The sequence below is a fragment of the Herpailurus yagouaroundi genome, unplaced genomic scaffold, assembly GCF_014898765.1.
Source record: "Herpailurus yagouaroundi ecotype Mexico unplaced genomic scaffold, PumYag 77, whole genome shotgun sequence".
NCBI lineage: Eukaryota > Metazoa > Chordata > Mammalia > Carnivora > Felidae > Herpailurus > Herpailurus yagouaroundi.
In genome coordinates, this window is record NW_024412388.1 from 17,975,241 (window position 1) to 17,993,828 (window position 18,588).

Genomic DNA, 18,588 nt, shown 5'->3' on the forward strand with positions numbered 1-18,588 from the left:
GACTGTGTCTCCTCCATCAGACTAGCAGTTCCTGAGACTGTGTCTCCCCCATCAAACTAGCAGTTCCTGAGGGCTGTGTCATGTCTCCCCCTACCCACCTTGGAACAGGGCTTGGAATGGGGGCTGTGCCACCTGTGTCCTGCATGAGGCAGTCCTCACTGTGCCCTGACTGATGCTCTAGAATGTCCCTTCAGGGCCTCTGTACCCACCTTTCTTTCTCCGGGCTTCGTCATGGTCGCCCATGACAACCAGTTCTGAAGCCTTGGAGGGGAGGCTGGCGCCCGCTCTGCTGACAGCTCTCACCCGGAACCGATAGCTCTGGCCTTCGATGAGGCCTTGGATAGGGCACCGGCAGGTCCCACTGGGGGCCTCGTGGCAGGGCACCCACTGCCCAGACTCGCCCTGGCACCTGTGGGAGAGAGGCCTCAGCTCCAGCCCCAGCCCATGACTCAACCTTCCCGGTGTGAGCCCCTCCGGAGGCCACTTCTCCACCCCAGACTGCCGGCCCAGCTCACTGCTGCCGGTTCCAGTCCCGCTGTCCATTCAAAAACCTGGCTCCAACCTCGGGCCCCCAGGAGGACTCGCCACCACCCTCGACACCCTCGACAGCCAGTGCCTCCGTGCAGATTTCCCGTGTGCCTGGAGGTGCACTGCACCCTCACAGCCCTTGGTGTCAGGTGGGATTCCCTTCGCTCTACAGACGGGGGATCCACTCTGGGCTCAGACAGTGGGACAAGCCGTGAGTCCCGAAGGGCTCGGGAGTGGCAGTTAGGATTTCACCCAAGGGCTGTCCCCAGATTTGGAGGCATGGACACCCCTCCCTAGCCCCTAAATTATGCAACCTGGTCTACCTCCTGCCCTGCTCCAAGGCCAAGCATGGGGCTCCCTCTTTCCTGTGGCCCCCACTCTTGTTGTCACAACCAGGCAGAGGTGTCCCTGGGGGCTCTGCCACTCAGGAGGCTGACTCACCGCTCGATGGAGTAGCCGGTGATGGGGCTGCCCCGGGTGTCGCTGGGTGGGGTCCAGGTCAGGACGAGGCAGTCTCTGTTCACATTCAGGCAGCGGACGTTCAGAGGGGAGCCTGGGGCCCCCGGCTTCTCGGCTGCCGCATCTGAAACCCAGAGAGGAGGGTTGGGGGGCGAGGGGAAGACGGGAAGGTTCTTCTAGTCCGCGTCTACTCGGCAACTGACCCCTCCCCCTCCCGTCCAACAACCTCTTCCGCTTGAACCCTCCAGGGCTCGGTTTTGGTTTTGAGGACCAGGACCTGCATAATGGTGGTCTCCTCCTTTTGAACAACAGCATCTGGGGGGCTGTGGGAGTGCCAATTACTAGGGGCCCATTCTACTCCAGGCCCCTGAAGGATCAGTGTAATTAATCCCTGAGCCCCGGGGCATCCCCCCATTTTGTGGATGGGGAAACTGAGCCTCAGAGAGATAAAGTGATTTGCCCGAGGCTACCCAGCTAGTGAAGCAGCAAAGCCAGGATCTGAAACCAGATCGAAGACCAAGAGGCAGAACTCCCCAGGCGCTAGAGTCATTCTAGCCCATGCTCAGCCCTCCCTCCACAGCTCCCACTGAGTCTGAGACTCAGCTGTGTCCTAGGGTCACAGGATGTAACAGGGATTCTTAGAGACTCTCACTCAACACCCCAACTTATAACAGGGAAACTGAGACCCCAAGAGGGTGCAAAACTCACCTAAGGTCCCACAGCCAATTTGGTCTCTGGGCTCCAGCTACGCTTCCTACCCGCCAAGCCCCTCTCACCTCTCACAAACACGTAGGCGCTCTGATCCTGGGGCCCGAAGGGCGAAGGCACCTGGACGGTATAGAGCCCCTCATCCTCCTTGTAGGCACAGGACACCTTCAGGAATGCCTGGCGGTCCGCGTAGAGGATCTGTCGGCGACCCGAGGGTCTCAGTAGTCTCCCTGAGGAGGGGAGGGGTCCAGTGTGAGCTCTGGCCTCATCTGGGAACCGTTAGGTGGTCTGGGGGTTTAGGCAGAGGCATGGCTGACGTGGCTGGAGTGGCTGTAGCCTGTGGCTTGGCTGGGGACTTGGGGAGGGGGTGGTGGCCTCCAGGGCTCTGCCAAGCTAGCCCTGAACTCTCCTCTGTCTTGGGAGCAGGGCAGGGTCCAGGGAAGGGGCCAGTGGGAATGGGAGTTTAGGGAAGCGGTCGGCAGCTCAGTGAGGCGTTGGAGGTGCTGTGAGGAAACAGGAACAGGAGAGACGTGGCCCTTGGTGAGGCCGGTGTCTCTGCGGGGCAGCTGGGGGCTCATTGTGTGTGTTGGGGGCTCAGTGGGTGGGAGCTGGAGGCTCATTGAGGGAGCCGGGGTGTCCGTGAGGAGGGCAGAGGACTCGCTGAGGGGGGTAGGGTCAGTGAAGGGAGCGGGGACTCAGTTGTGTGACCGTAATGAGAGGGATGGGGCTTCAGCGAAGGCACTCTGGGGCTCAGGGAGGGCGTCTGGCCCCGAGGCCACACTGTAGGGCCATCCTGCTCTCCATGCCTCCCTCCTGTCAGGACCTCTGTTCTAGAAGCTATACAGGTTTGGGAAGACATCTCAGCCTTATTGCAACTGTTTCTCAGGGCTTCCTGTGGCTTCCCCACCCTTCCGACCCCCTGCCATCAGCAGGTGCAATCTCCCTAGGGGGGCTTGCTGGGGGCTGTTCTCCTTGACCTGTGGCCGCAGGCCTGGTCACAGGTGGGGAAGGAGGTCCTGCCATCCTTCTCCTCCCTGGCTGTCAACGGGAGTGGCTATGACTGTGCTTCAGCTTCCTCCCTCCTCCTACATGAAGAGTCCCTTGAATTCAGGCACATCTGCCCATTCCTGCCCTGGCACCCAGCACGGGGCCTGGCACCCACAGGTGCTTGCTGACCCTCTGTAGGGTGACCGGATCTGAATCCACCTGCCCTCTGCTCCTGCTTTCTTCTCCTTCTTCGGCACTCATTACTCAGCGTGTACTTGGGCAGGGGCATAGCTCAATTCCTCTCTCCCCTGACCCAGGGACCAGTGTTGGGGTGGAGCCATGGCTCTAGCCCCTCTCTGGCTTCCACGGCGGCGTCCTCACCATCTCGGTACCACTGGATGTTCTGCTCAGCATCTAACACATCATCCGAAAATAAGCAGGACAGGGAGAAGGGTTCCTTCTCTCGGGCAAAGACCGGCTTCAGCACCGATGTGAATTCCACGCTGGGGCCAAACATCAGTCCTGGGGTGGGAACAGAAGTGAGGTCAGCAGCCTTCTGAGGCCACCCGCCTAGCCCGGGACATCCCACTCCTCTGGGTCAGGATTCACAGTCTCCGAGGTGGTCTTAACGAGGAAAGAGAGGCCCGGTCCTGGAGGGTGGTGGAGGTGGGGCAGAGATTTCTCTAGGTGGGATCAGATGAAGCAAAATAGTAACTGGCCAGAGTCATGTCCATTTGTCTGTTTGGCTTTGCCTTTCTCACTCAGCTTTGGCCCCTGGACAGCTCGGCAGCTGGGGGCAGCACCTGGGGACAACGTCCCCCCCCCCCCCCAAGTCAATGTGCAAGTATGAACAGCTCATATGCAATGACATGCCTTTGTGGGCAATGGGTGGCTAATTGTCTAAAGGGGGCTTTGGAAGGTCTGATGAGGAGCCCAGAACCCCTGCCCCCCCCCCCCCAAGGCGCCCCCCCCCCGGCCGCCCTACATTTTAAAATCTCCGAATCGAAGCCAGCATCCTTCCCCACGTAGGCTGAAAGTCCAAGGCAAATGGAGTTTGAGAAGGTTCAGACCTCACATTCCTACTAGATTAGAGGTGTGGGTTTGGGTGTGGGTTTGAGTCCTCCTGGTGGGAGGACCCTCCTTCTGGTGGGAGGACCCACCTCCTGGTGGGTCCATCTTTGGCTGCTGGAAGTTCTTTCACCCCTGGGCCTCTATATGGGCCTCTATTCCTTTCTTGGTAGAAGGCAGACAGTGGTTCCTAGCTGGTGGTCCTGGGGTTCTGAATAGGTGAGTTCACATAAACCAAGCCCTCAGCCAGAGCCTGACACATAGCTCGTGCCCAATAAATGGTGGCTTTTTCATCCTCTGCCCAAACTCACTGCCAGGATCACACAGTATTCATCGAAGCCAAGTCTGGTCGGACTGAGATTTCTGGTGCAGTTGGGGACAGTCCGCAGGGGAAGGACAGTGCTCAGAGAGCCATGTGGGGGCTCAAGGGTGAACTCCAAGGTGATGTGACACAGACCATCAGAGGAGAGTAACAGCTCTTGTTCATGTGGGGTGTCTCACGTGCCACATATTAACTCATTACATCCTCACGACACCCTGTCTGTTGATGCCATTATCATCCCCTCATACAGATGAGGAAACTGAGGTGTAATCACCCTGCAAGTACCCCGGAAGCCTGACGCCATGAGGCGACTGGTCCCCGGTAAGGCCCTTCCTGAGTGAGTCCTGGAGAGGGTCAGGAGGCTGCCCAAAGTCACACAAAGTCAGCGACAGACTCAGGATTAGAACCCAGAGCTCCTACCCCCCAACCCAGGGTCTTCTATCAGTTGCTATGGAGACGACAGCCGGGAAGGGGGTGGGAATGACCGTGAACGGGTGCTCCTAGTAGGTGTCTGGCTGGAGTCTGGGGGCCAAGAAGCTGAGTGGATCCTAGGGTTGCTGGCCTTGAGGGAGGGAGGGTTGGGGGTCTGGAAGAAGTGATGGGAAGGATGGGTGGACAGAGGGAGGCAGGGCCCTGATGCCTGACCTTGGCTTGACTCTAGGCACAGCCTGTAAGGACAGCTCAGATTCTGCAGCCAGCCAGACTGGCAGAGGGGACAATTGCCACCCAAGATCTATTTGGGGAACAGGGCAGAGGGGTGGAGAGGGCTGTGAAGGACAGTTTAACAAGGTCTGGTGAGAGGCAGGGAGGGGGACTGGACTCCAGCCTGTCTACTGACCAGGGAGTGTGTGTGTGTGCGTATGTGTGTGCACGCACATGCTCACACATGCAGCCTCTCTCTCAGGGCCCTGAAGGCAAGGCAGCATTCTCCTGGGCCCAGAGCTGTGGCTTCCTGGGTACATGCTGCCCTGGTCATGGGGTGGGGGACACAGAGTTATCCCTTCCCAAAGCCTCCTACACGCCACGCTTTACCTATACCGTCGCATTTAATCAGCCTAAGCACCTGAGCCATGTAGAAGGTGTCCCCCTTACAGGCCCGGCGGCTCAGAGAAGTGGAGTGAGGTGGCCCAGGCTCACTCAGCCAGTCAGTGGCAGAGCCAGCATATGGATGCGGGTCTGGCTGACTCCTGAGTGTCTCCCCTGCTTTACGCTGTCATTTCAGACGCCCCCGGGGGAACCTCCAGGTTTGGGAATCACACCAACTGGGAACTGCACAACTGGGAAATATGCACCAGCACCCAGATGGGGCAGTGAGGTCAAGAGGCGAGTTGGTAGGGCTCAGCCTTTCCCCCTGAGGACCCCTCAGGAGAGCTGGCAGGGCCAGGCCACTCTTCCAGGGGTCCTGAGTTAGATCCGGACCCGAGTCCCACCTAACAAGATGAGCACGCTCTTTGGACACTGTGCAGTCTGAGGGAGGCGGCTCTCACTTGCTCCGAAGGCCCCAGGGAAGCGAGTCTCTGTGGCTGCCCAGGTCACCTGATCCCAGGTGACCCCCGTGTCAAGGGCCCTTCCTCAATCTGACCACAGACACATGTCCTCGTCTGCTCATCCGGGGTTTGCTGTGCGCCAGCCTGGCCGGCTGGAACGGGAATACTTACTTCGGACGAGGACCTTGGCGAAGGAGGAGGCCTGGCCGTATGCATTCTTCACCTTCACTGTGTAGGTGGCTGCGTCCTCAATGGTGCATCTGAAAAGGAGAGAAGACACCCCCCCCCGCCCCAAGATTGCTGGGCTCCATCGGAAACTCAAGTCCCCATGTATGGGTAGGAAAGGTGGGGATTAACACGAAGCCCTCGCAGGGGAGACTTTAGGCTTTAGTTCAGGCCCCACCTCTGAAAAGCTATGTGCCTTTGGGCTAGCCACTGCCCTTTGGCATGTCTCAATGTCCTTCTCTGAAAAACTAGGGACATAACACCAGCCTAGTCCACCTCAGGTGAAAATATGATTGTTATTACTGACTGTGTAAGATCAGAGAGGTTAAGTGACTTGCCCAGAGTCACACAGCACCCAGAATTCAACCCAGCTTCAAGGTGACAAGCTCTCTTACAAGGCATAGTCTCCTGCCCTGTCAACACCTCCAAATCAGAATCCTGGAGCAGCAGCAGGGCACGGACTTGCCCAGGGCATACTGCCAGTCGGTGGCAGAACTGGGCCAGATGCCCAGGTGTTCTCAATCTCAGGCCTGGGTCTCATCACCAGTCAGGCCAACCCTGTCTGGTTCCCAGCGGAGCTTGGGCTGGCTCCATTCCAGAGCCACGTGGTGACAGAGTCATCGGTAGGACGTGGCACATCTGGTCCCATAAGCAAGCCGAGGGCTCCTGGGTGTCCCCGCTCTTACCCTGGCTGCACGGGGCAGGAATCCCTCTTGCTTCTGGAACCAGTCCCGCCTGCCCCTCCAGGCAACCCCAGCCCTGCATGCCTTCCCTGACTGTACAGCCCCTGGGGCACGTCCCTTTGTGGCACTGAGTGGTCAGACATTTACGTCCACGCATCCCCACTTTGCTTCTGCAGGGTAGGATCGATGTCCTGTCCACAGTCGTGTCTCTGAAGTCCAAGTTGGCTGAGATGGAGGGACTGGCATACTGGAAAGAACCCAGGTGGAGAGAACGGCCTCCAACCCGGGCCCTGCCCTGCACGAGCCGTGCAAGACCCCTGACCCTTGGAGCCTGGATTTCCTGTCCCGTAACATGGACATAACAATGCCTCCCTTCAAGAACAGCGGTGGGCATTATCAATCGTATGCGCACAAACCTAGCGCAGGGCTCAGCACCGGAGGCCACCACGGGGCAGCTCGTGTGAGCACTGTAGCGCCTGCTCTGGGGAGGACTGTGCTCATATCCCCCGACGGCTTCCCTCCATGCACGCTGCGTCTCCCTTTAAAACCATGCTTACGGCTCACCATCTCCTGATCGGCCCATCTAACTGCTTCCTCTTGTACTCGTGCGTGCGCGTGCACGTGCGTGCGTGCGGGGACGTGTGATTTCCCTCCTCCAGCGAGGAGCGCCCCCAGCATTCCTAGCTCATCACTCAGTCCTTCCGGCTGGCCCCTGACTCCACGTTACTTCTCGTGTATTACAGGCATCAGAATCACGCGGGACTGTCTGCCAAATACCAATCCCCAGGCCCCACTCCAGATTAAGACGTCCTTAATCTGCCTCCTGGGAGGCAAGAGGAGGGTCCCTCCCGCGAATCAGTGTTTTCATAAGCACCCCAGGTTCTTCTGAAGGTGAGGCCGACTCAGAAATCCTGCTCTGGCTTCGGTGCTGGTGGGGTCTGGGGGTCATGGGTCTCTCTAGAGCTCACAGTCTCACCTCCTGATCTCCAGCGTCAGCAGCCCATAGTTGTTGGTGATTCGGTACTTTCCCGCGGGGAAGAGGCGGGGATCGATTCGCATGTCGTTTTTGTACCTGTGGAGACACGGTGGTCTGTGGCAGGCTGGGTGGCTCTGAGCGGGAAGGATCTGGAGCCTCTCAGACCTGGATTCCAACCTCAGCTTTGTGCTCTTTACTTGCTTATGTGACCCGAGGCATCACTTTCACTGCACGGAACCTCAGTTGTCCTCATCTGTGAAATGGGCGTAATGAGAGCACTGACCCTCAAACGGGAGAAGATATGTAAAGCTTTTCTCCTGGGCCCTGGGTACTATAGATGCTCCTGGGAAGCAGAGAAGAGGGAACCTGTAATTAGGGGTAGCTGCCCCTTCCCCTACCAGAGGTACCCCCCGGGGACCTGGGCCCAGCTTTTTCCTCCTCTCTGAGGGTGTTGCCAAGGAAAGTGCCCCCATTTCTGCCTCCCTCATCAACCTCTCAGGATGGCAATTCTGTACTTGGCAGTCATTATAATCACCGGAGAGAGCTTTGAAAATCTCCATGCCCAGTTTCTGAACACAAGGCTTTGGGAATTCGTATCAGGAGCTGCTCATTGGTCTCCAATAGCCGTTCCCCCTTATTCTAAAGGAACAGGATTCATCACTGGGCCACCCAGTGTGTGACATATTTCCTACCCTCTCTTTCTACTAGGTGTGGCCATGTGACTAAGTCCTGTAAAGGAAGTACAAGTGTCACAAGGCTGCTATCGATGACGCTTTGTCCCCTTTTCTGTCATTTTCCTCTCCATCCTACGCCAAGAACGTGGCCCAGGTGGCCGGCATCTCGCATCGGGAAAGACTGGGGCTGCCGGAGTCCCTGAGGGATCTGTGAGCAAAGTCGCCATGGCCGCCCCACCCTGTCTACATCAGGCTCGCAGGTGAAAGAAAAATAAACTTCTTATCTTATGTCAGCCGTTAAAAAAAAAAATCTCCATGCCCAGGCTGCATCTCAGATCACTCTGGAGTCAGAATTTCTGGGGTGGGGCCCAGGCCAGAAGTATTCTTTCAACTCCCCACGTGACTGCCAAGGGTGGCCCAGCGGATTGCCCCAGCCCACTGCACCCTGGACACGGCCCTATGTTTTCTGTGGACTCTGGTGTCTTGTTCTCCCTGCTGTGGGTACTGGACTGTGAGGTGGCTTCGCCTCTGTCCACAGCCCGTTGCAGGGGTTTGGAGGCCTAAGGGGTCAGGGCTGGCACGTGAAAGTCTGTGAAGGCTGGGAGGCCTGGGTTCTTGACACAGCTGGCTGTGTGACCTTGGGCAAGTCAGTCTCCCTCTCTGGGTCTCTGGGTCAAGAGGCTGCTGCATGGACAGTCAGCCCCCGTGGTGGTTGAGCTTGAAGAGCAGGCTGAAGCCGAGAGCGGGCACCCCGGCCACAGTCCGACACCTTCCTGGGACCTGGCTACCCCCCCGCACCCTGTTTGTGCCCATGGCAACCAAACAGTGCCACACCCACACCCCATCACACAGCCCCTGGGCTGCACCCTCTTCTGAAAGGAGCCCAACTAAGTTTCCTTTGGGGAGAGCAGTGCCTAATCTCGGTACCCAATCTTTTTCCACCTCTCCTAAGCCCGGGGGGCAAAGTCAGGTTTGCCCACCCCCACCTATCAGGAACTTTCCAGACACCTCGGCCGGGCCAGCTTCCATCTTTCCCAGAAAAAAAAAAAAAGCAGCAGCTGCAGCTCTGGGCAAGGCCTGGACAGCCAGAGACCTCAGCGCCCATCTTGCCCTCTCTGGGCTCTGGGCTCCCACCTGAACGACAGGTCCTCGAAGGCATGGGCTGTGCAGATCTCACTGTAAATGGCAGCCAGTCATAAAACAGCATTAAGTGAGACAACAGAGGCCAGGCGCCCAGCCCAGAGCCTGGCTCAGAGAGGCCCTCGTAAAAGAGTGAGATTTTTATTCTTTCTCTAAATGTTCTTTCTTCGCATATTTTGGTATTGGATTTTACTTTTTAAGGCTGCTTGCTTGGCCTGGGAGACGGAGTCTGGTATCAGATAGAATCATGGCCAGGGCCCATGTCTGCAGAGTTAACATGGCTAGACTGGGCTTTGCCTAACTTGTCCTGCTGGTGCCCCTGCATTCAGGAAGTGCTCAATGATTGCTGAATGAATGTACTTGCCTGACCAACCCGGTGTGCCAGGATCTTCCTCTTGAGCTGGGGGCTGGGTGTCTGCCGGGGCCTGGACAGAGCCCCGGAGGCCAGTCCCAGGACAGTGAGTGGCCCTGCCCAAAGTGATCGATGACGGAAAACCAGACCCCCCAAACCAGGAGCACCAGGGGCCACCCGAGTCCCTCCTGCTGGAGGTGGGCCTGGCCTTGCTTCCAGCACTTACCACGCTCAGCTCCCTGTTGTGGCAACATTGCTGGCAGGGGTGGAAATGAGTCCCTTTCCTGAGAAGCTCCCACGGAATGCCTTAGATATGGGCCTAAGTGCCAGGGCAAGGCAGGGCTTGGCTGCCAGGCAGGACAGCTGAGGTACCGAACCCCCCCATCCTTAGCCCAGGCCAGCTGGCGGGAGCCGTCCTCCTACCTGACCAGCCACTTACAGGCAGGGACTGCCTCGGTCCCCACAGAAATCCAGCACTCAACACGAATTCTAGCCCCTGGCACACTTTTTTGAATGCATGTCATCTGGCCATGACCAGCCCCGATGCCAACTCCCTTAACGCCTTTCTTGATTGGTCCTGGCCCAAGGGCTTCCCATTTCTCTGACTTCCGAGGAATTATTTGTGCTTCAAGGGAAAATAACAATTGCAAGGATGACTTTCCTACTCTCTAAGCCGACTGGGAGGAGTCTGGGAGGAGATCTGAGTTTGAATTCTGACTTAAACTGGCTATGTGACCTTAGGAGTAGACAAGTCACATTACCTCTCTGAGCTGCGGGTGGCCACAGGGCTCAAAAGAGAAGAAAGTGCTGGGTCAGTAAAAATGGGTTCAAGTATAAGATGTTGCTGTTTCCTTTGTGATCCCTGTCATTTGTGTGCTTATCCCCTCTCTCCTACTAGACCACGGTGTATTCACCCTCAAGATCTGGCTTATGTGTTGCCTCCTCTGAGAAGACTTCCCGGATCCTCAGGAGGAGGGGGGATGGGGGAGGCAGCCACTTCATCACCTTTATCTTTACTCTTATTTCAAATTACACCCATGAATGCACTTCTCTCTGAGTTGACATTTCTCTTCTGGGCTGAAAGTTCTTTGAGGGAAGACTGTGTGTGGTTCGGGCCTGGGGCAGATTATGCTCCTGGTAACTATTTGTTGAAATCCTTTCCTTCTCCCCCAGAATGTCTGACTCCCTGCCGAAAGACCCAGGGGGAGCTCAGTAAACAGCGGCTCAGCTGCGTGAATGATCCCTCCGGTTAGGACTGAGGGCCCCCAAGCTGCCACGCCCACCTCCGCCTCCGCCACGCCCACCTCCGCCTCCGCCACGCCCACCTCCGCCTCCACCACGCCCAGTCCGAGGACACCTCCCACCTCCCCGCCCCTCCCTCTGCCAGCAAGGCCTAGACTGTAGCTCTGCTTTGGTTACAGTCCCAGGAAGGGCATCTTCTGCTTTCCCAGCACCTTTCAAGTTCTGAGGGCTTCCACGTAGAGGTGGCATTAGATCCTCACCACATGCAGGCTGGGCAGGAGGCCTTCAACCCATTTTACAGAACAGGAAACTGAAGCAGGACCAGAGAGGTTGTGGTGTGACCGAGACCACCCACTGAGTTCGTAGAGAGAGCTGGGTCTGGACACAGGGCTCTCACTCCAGGTCTGAGCTCCTGGGGTGGGGGTGGGGCTGCCCTCCCCGCCTCCCCTCCTGCTCCTCTGCCCCCTGCCCTGCCTCCTGCCGTCATCCTCCTACCCCCGAGACGCCCAGCTCAGAGCAGCTGCCTTCTCATGCCACCAGAATCATATTTTTACAAGTGCTGGCTCCCCGGTGGCCCAGTCTTCCTGCCCCAGGCTGGCTGGGAGGAGGCTAAGAATAACTCGGCCTGAGCCTCCCAGCAGCTGCTGCTCTCTGGGGGGTGGGCAGAGCTCAGGGTCTGTGGGGCTGGGTTCTTCTCAGGCAGCAAGAAGTTCTGGGGGAGGAAGTTCGCTCCTGGGAGAGAGGTGCTGGGCTGTAAAGAACTCACGCTCGCTCGTTTAGCCCTGGAGGCTTGGAGCACGGGGGCAGGGTGAGGACCCCTTCTCTCCTGCCCCGGTGGCTTACCAGGTGACCTGGGGTGGAGGCGAGGCCTGGACAGTGCAGGTCAGCAGAACTGTGGTGTGCTCCCAGACGGCATGGGAGCGCAGAGGGATCCAGAACCAGGGCCCCCGGCCGGAACACAGCTCTCTCAGCTCCTTGGCCTCCCGGACCTTCTCCTCCGTCTGGAGGCGGGAAGGGATCTGTGACTCCCATGAGCCAGGGGATCACATCTCCCCCATCTTTGCTGTCACCTTTCCCCCTGACACTCAGGCTCTGGAGTCACACCCACATGGACTGGAGCCCCCCAGGCACAGGCAGCTGAGAGGCAAGGTGGCACAGAGGGCAGGGGCCTTGGAACAGCTGGCCTGGGGTCAAGGCCCGATTCTGCCACTTCCTACCTGTGAGACCATAGGCAAGTCCTCAGTTTACTCATCTGTAAGATGGGGATGATAACAATATCCCCCCACCTTTCTGTGGGGTTGTATTGAGGATGAAATGAGCTAATACGTGAAAAAACATGGGCACGGAGAAAGCCCATGTATGTATTAGCTGTGGCTCTCTTGCCCTGGGGAGGGGGCACGGGGAGTGGCTTCAGCTCCCTGATGTTTGTCAGGAATAGTGTGTCCTGAGGCTCCTCTGTGTTCTCGGCACTGGCAAGGTCACTGGACAAGCTTAGTCTTGTTCAATGGCCACCCCCACCCCGAGAGTTGATACACCACATACATCCGTTTCACGGATGAGAAAACCGAGGCTCAGCGAGGGGAAGCTGCTTGCCCAGGGTCACACAATGGAGGGCTGGGACGCCGGGATTCAAACTGGGTCCAAGACCAGGGCCTGGACTCTTTCCTGAATGTTCAGCTGCCTCTGGAGAAGGGGGTAGATGAGGTGGGCGGCCCGTGATGGGGTGCAGGTCCCAGGACTCCTCACCCGTCGTCTCAGTGCCTTTCGGTCGCGTCTCTGGCGCAGCAGCCACTGGGTCCGAAGGAAGGCGATCTCCGTCCTCTCCCAGTCATTGCCGAAGCCCACCCGCTTCTGCCCTCGCTCCTCCAGCTCCACCGCAGAGGTCTGGCGCCTCAGCTGGGCCTCCCTGTGTGGCAGAGGCCATCAGGGGCCGAGGGCCCGGGGTTCGTGGGGGCACCCCAGCCAGGGCCACCCGTCCTCCCCCACACCCGGCATCACCAGCTGCTCTTTAAGCTTCTTGAGGACAAGAGTGGCTTTTAATCCTCTCTTGCCCCCAAAATACCCGAAATGGGCCCTGCTTACAGTAGGTGCATAATAAGTACTACGGATACCGTTGACAAGGCTCTTTCACAAATTTTTGTTCCTTTTGTCTTCACGACGACCAAGTGGGCAGGAATAGTCCCCCTATTTTACAGAGCAGGGACCTGAGACTTGGTGACTCGGCCAGTACCAGGACCCAGGTCTTCTGGCCCAGGACAGCCTCCCGCTGCTCTCAGGTGAAGCCTCGTGGTGAAGTGGGGACCCCCACCCTCTCCACTGGGGATGGTCCCTCACTACTGCCTGTGGACCCATCCGGAGTGTGGTCTGAGCTCTTGCGCTACACGTGGAACTTTGGGCAGATTCTTTAAGTCCAGCGTGGCAGTGTAGTGGAGGCAGGGGACTGGCCAGGATGGCCCATTCTCAGCCCAGTGTTCGCCGCAAAGGTCACCTGACTTACCAAGATGTCTCTGAGGAGGCTGTCAGAGCCAGGGCTGCTGCGAGGGCGTAGTCTGCGGCGGTGAACTGAAACTCTTCCTCGCTGTCGTGGGAAAGGGGAGTTAATGGCGCCTGCAGGATTGCCTGGGGATCTGGCTGGGGCATCCCTGAGATTAGAGCTGCATCTACTTACCCCTGTCTCAGTACACTAGCAGGCATGGCTGTGCCTCCCCACTGGCTGATCTCTACAAAGCAGGGCTGTGCCTCCCCCCTCAGACTGGGACCTCCAAAAGGCAGGGCTGTACCTCCCCCCTCAGGCTGGCATCTCCATAAAGCAGGGCTGTGCCTCCCCCCTCAGACTGGGATCTGCATAAAGCAGGGGCTGTGCCTCCCCCCTCAGACTGGCATCTCCATAAAGTAGGGCTGTACTCCCCCCTCAGACTGGCATCTCCATAAAGCAGGGCTGTACCTCCCCCCTCAGACTGGCATCTCCATAAAGCAGGGCTGTGCCTCTCCCCTCAGATTGGGATCTCCATAAAGCAGGGCTGTACCTCCCCCCTCAGACTGGCATCTCCATAAAGCAGGGCTGTGCCTCCCCCCTCAGACTGGGATCTGCATAAAGCAGGGGCTGTGCCTCCCCCCTCAGACTGGCATCTCCATAAAGTAGGGCTGTACCTCCCCCCTCAGACTGGCATCTCCATAAAGCAGGGCTGTGCGCCCCCCCCTCAGACTGGGGACCCCTAGCGGGTAGGGCAATGGCTGGTGGGGTGGGGTCCCTGATGATCCCACCTGGTGCGGAAGGTTCTCCTCCGCACTGAGGAACCCATGTGTAGGTGGTGCTGCCGCTCCTCCTTGTGCGCTTCCTCCTGGCGGTGCTCCAGCCGGTGGACGACCTCCACGGCCTGGGGGGGCCGGGGCTCCCCCACATTTCCGGGGCTGTGGGGCAGAGTCATGGCTGCGAGAGCAACAACCTGTGGAGCCAAGGTGCGCGGTCACACCACCAGGCATCCGCCCGTCCCCTCCCCATGTGGTCGTCCCAGCATCCCTGGGGGGGGTGGTTTGTGGGGTGGGCGTTCATGCTCCAGTGGGCAGAGCGGGGCATGGAGGCCGGGGCGGGGCAGGGACCTGGCTAACGGGACAGCGGCAGGCTTCGCACCCTGAGCCTGCCTAACGTCCCGCGTGCAGCTGAGCGAGTGCAGCCCCGCGTCGCGAGCAGCCCCTGGCTTTTAGCTGCAGCCCAGCCTTAGTCTCTCCCGTGACCCGCGCCGAGCCCTCCCTTCTCTGGGCCTCAGTTTCTCAGGTGATGAGCGATCGGACACTGTGATGTCTGAGGGCTGTGCTATGACTCAAGATGGGCAGATGTCCTCACTCTTCCTACCTGTGCCCGCTCAGCCCCACTTTGCCTGCACTGGCGGCCTGGCCTCTCTTGGAGAAACCTCTTCCTCCTGGCCTTCCTAGCCCCACTCCGGCTTCACAGCCCAAGTGGAAAATGCTTCCATTGGCACATTGGTCGCGCGCGGAAACTCTGGGGCGCGGTCCCGCTTCTCATGCCAGTTTCCAAGTGTGTCCCCTTGGGTGAGACTGTGTGACGTGGTTTTCTCATCTGGAAAATGGGTCGACTGGCCTCCCGGGGTGGTTGTCAAGGTTGGATGAGTGCTTGGAGCATAGTAATTCCCATGTAAATGTTAGACATCAGCATTAGTTTTCTAAGAATCCCTGCTGAAAAACTATAGGCCACCTAGAATTTTCCCTACTCTAATCCTTGTTATGCTTTTCTATCTCCACTCCAGTTTAGCTCTGATTCAAAGATGCCTCCTCCTCCTATTTAATGACTTCCTATTTATACATCTTGACTCTTCAACAAGATTATAAGTGAATTAAAAGTAATAACAGTGAGAGGCGCCTGGGTGGCTCAGTGGGTTAAGCCTCCAACTCTTGATCTCGGCTCAGGTCACGATCTCTTGGTTCGTGAGATCAAGCCCGGGTCAAGTTCTGCACTGACAGTGCAGAGCCTGCTTGGGATTCTTTTTCTCCCTCTCTCTCTGCCCTTCCTCTGCTTGCCCGTGCGCACTCCCTCTCTCTCTCTCTCTCTCTCTCTCTCTTGCTCGCTCTCAAAATAAATAAACATTAAGGGGCGCCTGGGTGGCGCAGTCGGTTAAGCGTCCGACTTCAGCCAGGTCACGATCTCGCGGTCTGTGAGTTCGAGCCCCGCGTCGGGCTCTGGGCTGATGGCTCGGAGCCTGGGGCCTGTTTCCGATTCTGTGTCTCCCTCTCTCTCTGCTCCTCCCCCGTTCATGCTGTGTCTCTCTCTGTCTCAAAAATAAATAAAACGTTAAAAAAAATTTTTTTTTTAAATAAATAAACATTAAGCAAAAAAAAAGTGACACAGTGTTTACTGTGTGCTGTCCCATTGTCACCCCATTTTTTAAAATAACTTTTTTAACGTTTATATTTATTTTTGAGACAGTGAGAGACAGAGCGTGAGCAGGGGTGGGGCAGAGAGAGAGAAGGAGACACAGAATCCGAAGCAGGCTCCAGGCTCTGAGCTGTCAGCACGTGGGGCTCGAATTCGTCAACCGCGAGATCATGACCTGAGCCGAAGTCTGATGCTCAACCGACTGAGCCGCCCAGGCGCCCTGCATTATTACCCCATTTTACAGATGAGGAGGGAAAGTGCTTGCTCAAGGTCACCCAGCGGGTGGTGGGGCCATGACTGGCACCCAACTCTGAGCTCTCTTGACCTCTATGTCACGTGTCTACTCAAGGCCAGGCCTTGGCTGTGGCAGGGGACACAGCGGGCCGCACGGCCTTTCTTCTTGTAAGGGGCTCACAACCGAGGGATCCCCCTTTTGCATTCTCGAGGCTCAGGTCTGGGCCACAGGTGGTGGCCGGTAGGGTTGGATCATATCGGTGTGGAGGAACCTGTGGGATCAGGGAGCGAATCCATGGGTATGGAGAGGCAGGCAGGGAGAGCAGGAGGCCCATGAGCGAGCTGACTTTGGATTCTCGCGCCAAGTTCTCTCCCAGATCTGGGCCTCGATGTCGCCACCGGGTCTCTGGGTCTCTGAGGGCCCCTCTGATGCTGAAGCTCTAGGATGCTTGGTGGAATCCCTGGTGCCTTCCATACCTCCTCCAGGGGGGAATTCTGGTGGGCAGGCCACTGACCTGGGAGGGTCCTTGCCGGGCTCAGGCCTGAAGTCACCGTGGCTCCAGCCTCCCCGGGGGGGCCTCCCAGCAGTGGTGGAATGTGTGTGTATGCTGGATTCTGACCTGGGTGGGAACATGGTGCCTGGGAGACCACTTCTCTAGGTCCATAACCCGGGAGATGGGCCGCCGGCCTCATCGGAGCTCCGTGGCCTGAGGGGCCGGTTATGGGGAGTCAGGGGGGGCTCAGGCTGCTGAGGGGCGATCTTAGTGGACCTTTACTCCTCTAGTTCTGAAAAGCTCGTTCCCTGTCAGTGTCTGGATTACTGCAGAATGTCAGTCAGGACCAAGGGCCGCACCGAAACTTCCTTGGCCTCCTGCAGGTGGCCTCAGCAGGACGTCACGGGACCGTTACCCCTTCAGCTTCCCATCTGGCCCCTCCTGAGGAAAAGGGTCTGCTGGCACCCAGAGGATGGCTGGCCCTGCTCCTTCTGCCGCTCCTTCCTCACAGCCCCAGAGGAGAGCTCTGGGTACCCCCCAAGGAGGGACACCCCCCCCGGGCGCCCCGCTGGCTCCCCGCCACCACCAGCTTTTCTGGGACACCGTGGCCCTGGCCCTAGCAGCTGAGGAACGTTCCCTGGCGTCAGCTGCTGGCTCCCTTCCTCGGATGCTCTGTTCCTGATTAGCACCGTGCAGGGGTGTGTGTGTGTGTGTGTGTGTGTGTGTGACTGGCACTCATCCTTGACCTCCTGGGCCTCCCGCAACCAGACCCCCGGCTTTAGTGGATGAGGCATCAGTTCTTTTTAAAGCACTGACTGAGGCTTGGGATTAAGAAGCAGTGGGAGGGCAGCGCCACGAGTGCCTGGCGGGGAGGGGTCGGCGGGGTGTGGGTCCACAGGGAACCCCCACCCCCACCCCGCCCTCCCCCGGGGGCGCAAGGCCTGGGCTCTTGGTCCCGCAGCACGGCCTCCCCTTTTCTCCCCAGCCCCCTTCTGCTTTCCCTCCAGGCCGTCTGACAGGCAATGCGGCCTCTGCCCCTTTCTCAGGAGGGAAAGAGAAGGACACAGAGGCTGAGGGACTCACGGAAACTGATGGCAGAAAGCTGGGTCCTCTGAGTGGGCCGTGCTCCACCAGCTCCCGAGTCCAGAATTCTGACCCTGCCACCGAGTAGCTGGGGCCACCCCTTCCCGGTCTGGGCCTCGGGCTCCTGCCAGTGAGCCCAGGCTGGACGCGTGCCCTCCTGGCCCTGAAATTCGGGCCTTGAGGGCTCACTCCCTTTCCCTGCCCGCCCGGTGGGCCTGCCAGCGGGCCCGGCCCCTTCCACTTGTCAGGCACCCACGACGGTCTCTTTTCCAGCTTTCATATCACAGAGGGCTCAGGCCAGAGGACCGAGGGCCACGCAGGACAGTGAGAGGGGGCAGGGGTCTCCAGAATCCCCTCCCATTTTTACTCGGAGTGCTGCCTAAGTACGTGTGTACTTTCCAAATCCTCCAGGGTCCTTTCCCAACACACACACACACACACACACACCCCACTTGCTAATGGAAAGCTGAGGGTCTTGCTTTCTGAAGGTGTCCCTCCCCACCTCTGATCCCTGGAGGTAACTCACAGAAGCAGCTGTGCCCACTTAGGTGAGAAGATTCCAGAGGATGAGAGGGACCTCGGTTCCTTCTTGCCCTGGGCTCAGCGGGGACTGGAAGAAGAATGTGATCCTGGAGCCTGCATGGGCCTTAAATATAGCAGTGCTGAGACAGTTGATGACAATGGATGGGAACTATGGGGGGGGGAGCACAGAGAGGAGGGGCCGTCCCATCAGGCCAGCGCTGCTCAGGCGGCAGCAACAGGTGGAGCTGTCCCCACCCCCACCCCAGCCTCCGCACACAGCTCCTGCCCTCTGCGTGATCCCTTCTGCCCAGTTCTAGCCCCCACCCCCTAAGTGCGGTAGAAAGAAGGTAACAGCTCTGGCCTGGTCACGGGAAAAGCAGATAAGGGGTGGGGCTGCTGGGGGCTCCGACTGGTGCCTCCGACTGGGGGAAGACCCCCAGCTTCTCCGATCTGATCCCCCTGGGAAAAGTGGACACGGTGAGACTGGACACCAGTCATGAAGACAGTGGAAGG

At 58.4% G+C, this 18,588-nt stretch overlaps 2 protein-coding genes and 1 long non-coding RNA gene across 3 annotated transcripts in view; all 3 read right to left on the reverse strand.

Annotated features, from left to right (window-relative positions):
* Positions 1-3,702, reverse strand: part of MYOM3 (myomesin 3) — a 33,671-nt gene extending 29,969 nt beyond the window's left edge. Inside the window, exons 1-5 of the mRNA XM_040464921.1 lie at positions 3,669-3,702; positions 3,064-3,204; positions 1,764-1,925; positions 970-1,111; positions 210-409 (exon numbers count right to left, since the gene is read on the reverse strand). Of these exons, the coding sequence (XP_040320855.1) occupies positions 210-409; positions 970-1,111; positions 1,764-1,925; positions 3,064-3,199 (640 nt within the window). The 5' untranslated portion in view covers positions 3,200-3,204; positions 3,669-3,702. The remainder of the gene's footprint in view (positions 1-209; positions 410-969; positions 1,112-1,763; positions 1,926-3,063; positions 3,205-3,668) is intronic.
* A 2,096-nt stretch (positions 3,703-5,798) lies between these two features.
* LOC121023206 (uncharacterized) lies at positions 5,799-10,878 on the reverse strand. The gene is made up of 3 exons (XR_005787291.1): positions 9,836-10,878; positions 7,444-7,539; positions 5,799-5,819 (listed from the first exon to the last, which is right to left on the reverse strand). It is a non-coding gene; the product is annotated as an uncharacterized LOC121023206 (long non-coding RNA).
* Positions 10,879-11,690: 812 nt separating this feature from the next.
* LOC121023199 (myomesin-3-like) lies at positions 11,691-18,342 on the reverse strand. The gene is made up of 5 exons (XM_040464941.1): positions 18,080-18,342; positions 14,116-14,297; positions 13,349-13,429; positions 12,598-12,757; positions 11,691-11,852 (listed from the first exon to the last, which is right to left on the reverse strand). The coding sequence occupies exons 2-5, from the start codon at positions 14,277-14,279 to the stop codon at positions 11,691-11,693; spliced, it is 567 nt and encodes a 188-aa protein (XP_040320875.1). The 5' UTR covers positions 14,280-14,297; positions 18,080-18,342.
* Positions 18,343-18,588: the final 246 nt, after the last annotated feature.

Excerpts from the sequence above, each read along its gene's own strand:
- LOC121023199 (XM_040464941.1), bottom strand. The coding sequence starts at position 14,279 with ATGACTCTGCCCCACAGCCCCGGAAATGTGGGGGAGCCCCGGCCCCCC. Across the intron at positions 13,430-14,115 it reads AGGAGAACCTTCCGCACCAG|CGAGGAAGAGTTTCAGTTCA; the intron begins GTGGGATCATCA and ends TTCCCACGACAG. Across the intron at positions 12,758-13,348 it reads GCCTCCTCAGAGACATCTTG|GGAGGCCCAGCTGAGGCGCC; the intron begins GTAAGTCAGGTG and ends TCTGCCACACAG.